Raw genomic sequence first — 4,056 nt, 5'->3', positions numbered from 1 at the left:
GAGAGAGAGAGAGAGAGAGAGAGAGAGAGAGAGAGAGAGAGAGAGAGAGAGAGAGAGATTCCTGGCAGGTAGAGAACTGTTCTGACAGTTAGGATTCAGAGTGTAGAGCATTGGTTTCATAGAAGGGTGTTTTGAACATGATGAAGTTAGAAAGGTGGAATTTTATAACGCTATTTAAAGAAAAATTTAAGAGAGCAAGTACGAGTGTCCTCACATCCTGGCTCCTGCTAATGTCTTGATTCCCAGTCACAGCCTATTGCACTATCTGCTGTCTCTTTAAGAGACATGTAAGAAATCTTCTTTTAAAATTTTATTTCATTTTAATTTTTTTACACTCCATATTTCATTCCGCGCTCTCCATCCACCCTCCGACTACTTCCCACCCCAAACCTCCTCCCCACCCCACCCAATCTCCAAGTGGATGCCCCCAACCCCACCCCACCTGACCTCTAAACTCCCTGGGGCCTCCAGTCTCTTGAGGGTTAAGTACATCATCTCTGAATGAACACAGACCCAGCATTCTTCTACTGTATGTGTGTTGGTGGTCTCATATCAGCTGCTGTATGCTGTCTATTTGGTGGTCCAATGTTTGAGAGATCTTAGGGGTCCAGATTAATTGAGACTGCTGGTCCTCCTACAGGGTGACCCTTCTCCTCAGCTTCTTTCAGCCTTCCCTAATACGACAATAGGGGTCAGCTGTTTCTATCCAGTGGTTGGGTGCAAATATCTGCATCTGACTCTTTTAGCTGCTTGTTGGGTCTTTTGGAGGGCATTCATAAAAACCCTTTTTTGTGAGCACTCCATACCCTCAGTAATAGTATCAGGCCTTGGGACCTCCCCTTGAGCTGGATCCTACTTTGGGCCTGTTGCTGGACCTTCTTTTCCTCAGAATCCTCTCCATTTACATCCCTGTAAGAAATCTTTTATGATTTCTTATTTATGTTCTCATAGCAATGTGTACATAATTCTGACTTCATTCATCTATAAGTGTTTTCTGGATATTTTTTTCTATCTGAAAGATACCCATGTTTTTAATAGACAAGCAAGTAGCTCCAAATATATTTTCAGAAATCAAAATTATGTATTTACTCACAGGTTCTGCTTGTGGTGGTGCAAATCCAAATTGATTATAGAAAGGTATCTGCCAGGATTTTGAGAAAGCGTTAGACTTATTGTGATAATTTTGGACATAAATTTCTGAGAAATGATTACTTAAAATTACATATCTTTTACATTAACTAAATGCTTTTGGAGAATCCACATGCTTTAGTTTCAAAATATTATCATTAAATGTCAAGATATCTTTTAATGCCAAACCATAAGAGATCTGAATTTACATTAAAATTCTCAGAATTTTTGCTATATTTGCAAAACTGAAATATAGTTATCAAATTGTGTCTTAGGTTCTAGTGACCACAAATATTTTCCTTAGCAATCTTTTATATCTTGATATTTTAAATATATTCACATATATGTCTTTATATTTAAGTGGTGAATTCTTCTAGATTCTGAATGTGAGAAACATCAAATTGACGGAAAAAATCAGTTTTGAGCCTTATTTCATTAGAACCATTTGCTGATTTTGCTCCTTATAATTATAGGCTTATTATACAGGTATGCTAAGAGGAGAGCTACTATGTCCTATTCTGTGAGGTCAAGTGGTCAAGAACATGCACTAGATATTCTTAATTATTCTTTCTGCAGGGAACTTACCTTATTCTGAAATAGAACCACAGAATAAACCAAACACTCACAGTACCTGTTCCTCAAATAGCTGCTGCCCTGTGTGCTGGGGTGAGGATGTGACAGTCTGCTGAGGTTGCTCCCAGGGCAAAAGCATGTAAACTGGATAGTACTGAAACATCTGTAGACATGGGAGTACATGAGGGAGCCCATTAGATTAGGATGTGCAATGCTCTTCACTCTTTTACCATTGTTAATACTATAAAGGTGGTTACACAGGTATAAACTACCATTCCAAGCAAATGTACTATGCATAGCAGATGTACAGTGCTTCTCAAATTGTGAAACAACTTGAAGCCAACATGAAACAGGACTTTATTTGTAAGAATACATATTCAAACACGTTTGGATATAGTAGATTAAACTAAGGTAGGAAGCATGCCAAGAGTAAAAAAAATCACCCATTAAGCCTCCAGAGACCTAAGAATGTTTGTCTGGTTGGGTAGAGTTTTAATATCTCAGGTTTAACATAGAGCTTAGGAGTTTATAATTCTAGAAATAGCCCACAAAGCTTTTGACATACGCCTATGCAGAGAGCCACTGGATTAGTGGTTGAAAAGGGGGTAGAGGACTGATTTCTAACAGGCATTTGGTTCATGGGGTTAAGATTCTCAATCTCATTAAATCTATGTTTCCTGGACCTTAAAATGAAGTAATTGTATTTGTCACATATCTGACTCACTACATACCTAAGAATATACAGTGAGATAATGTCTAGAATTGTGTTATTATGTAATGACAGTGTGAGTGAAACTTAATTACATAATTATACTTATAGAAGATCCAAGCAGAATAACTTTGTTTGAACAAGTCAACAGTCTTCATGTGAATCACAATTTATATATAGCCATGTTCCTTTGAATCTGAGTTATTATACAATTGATTATCCTAATATTGACAGGGTTTCTATAGTCACATAATTTATTAGTTTAATATTAATTTTTTTCTTCCTGAAGAGAAATACTCACTTAATTATAATATGGAATTATATTTTAAATACTGCATAAAAGAGACTGGGAAAGTTTTCAGAGGAAATTTTATAATAGGCCAATAATGTGTGTTAATGTTATTTATAATAATAAATATGATTATCATCATTTATGCTATTTATAACTACACACCAGGTGCAAATGCAAAATCATATGAAACAAAATTTGGGAAGGCAAAAATGTCAACTCATGTTTTTATTTTTTAGTTCTTCCCCAGTACTGGAGCTTAAATACAGAGAAGACATGCTACTGGTCTTATTGGACTCATTCACTTACAGCATAGTGATGTCATAGGTATTCAAGGGTCCTAGAGACTCATTTCAGCTGCCTGTTCTTAAAAAAATCATCTTAGGCCAACATCAGCAGATGCCCAGAGGCCACTTATGGTGCCTCTAGACAGTGGTGGGTGGTGCACAGCCTTGACAGCCCTGATACTGGAAACCCAAGGGAACAAAAGGGAGTAAAAAGGAGAGTGAAATGAGCCTTTCTGTCTTTGTCAAGGAATTCTCTTCACTTACCTGTGTTTGGTCTTGAGGTACTTTGACAGGTACCACATAGGACATCTGAGGAAAAGAATAGTCAAAAGTCATATAAGCAAATCACTCTTGACTTGTTATTTGCAATTCTTGGTCTGATTTCCCTAGACCTAGCTTCCCATGAATCATTTCACTAGCAATGCTCCATTAAAGTTTCTCTTCTACATGAGCTATAATTCATATAAATTCTGCTTACACATGTTGTTTTAGTTCCTGGTTATTGACTATATTCTAGGGCAATTGGTTTTAATGTTATTTTTATGTTAAAAATCAGACAATATAAGGAGATACTTTCAGGGGTGGTTGCAATAGTAGAGGAGAAAACTTCATTAAAATCTTGTCATATTTCCAAGCTAATTCGCAATAACCTGTATACCCTGTGTGACAGCAGCAAGATGGAAGGAGCTTCACTTACAGGGCCAGCATTCTGCTGGGTCTGAGGTGGTGTCTGCTGCTGAGAGAGGTCTGTCTGGCCAGCCTGGCCTCCTGGGGCAAGTCCAACCTGTCTTGATAAAGGTATCTGATTTGGGAATAGTCCAGCAAAGCTCTCTAGTGTTGAGAGAGCAAACTGTGGGCGGCCTGAGACCTGAGCCTGCTGCTGCTGCTGCTGCAGAAACCCAGGGAAGGGAGGAATCCAGGAGTTGAAGGCACCCTGTGAAAAGCAAAGATCGAAGGGAATGGTTACTCTTTTATGAGAAAGAAAGAAAGAAAGAAAGAAAGAAAGAAAGAAAGAAAGAAAGAAAGAAAGAAAGAAAGGAAGGAAGGAAGGAAGGAAGGAAGGAAGGAAG

General features: G+C 37.8%; 1 protein-coding gene across 1 annotated transcript in view; it reads right to left on the bottom strand.

Moving 5' to 3' along the window:
- The window catches only part of Odam (odontogenic, ameloblast associated), a 10,462-nt gene that overhangs the window by 4,151 nt on the left and 2,255 nt on the right, over positions 1 to 4,056 (bottom strand). Inside the window, exons 5-8 of the mRNA XM_021163889.2 lie at positions 3,684 to 3,920; positions 3,251 to 3,295; positions 1,760 to 1,864; positions 1,094 to 1,141 (exon numbers count right to left, since the gene is read on the bottom strand). Of these exons, the coding sequence (XP_021019548.1) occupies positions 1,094 to 1,141; positions 1,760 to 1,864; positions 3,251 to 3,295; positions 3,684 to 3,920 (435 nt within the window). The remainder of the gene's footprint in view (positions 1 to 1,093; positions 1,142 to 1,759; positions 1,865 to 3,250; positions 3,296 to 3,683; positions 3,921 to 4,056) is intronic.

Source organism: Mus caroli, chromosome 5, assembly GCF_900094665.2.
Source record: "Mus caroli chromosome 5, CAROLI_EIJ_v1.1, whole genome shotgun sequence".
Lineage (NCBI taxonomy): Eukaryota > Metazoa > Chordata > Mammalia > Rodentia > Muridae > Mus > Mus caroli.
This window is presented reverse-complemented; position numbering and strand designations above follow the sequence as displayed.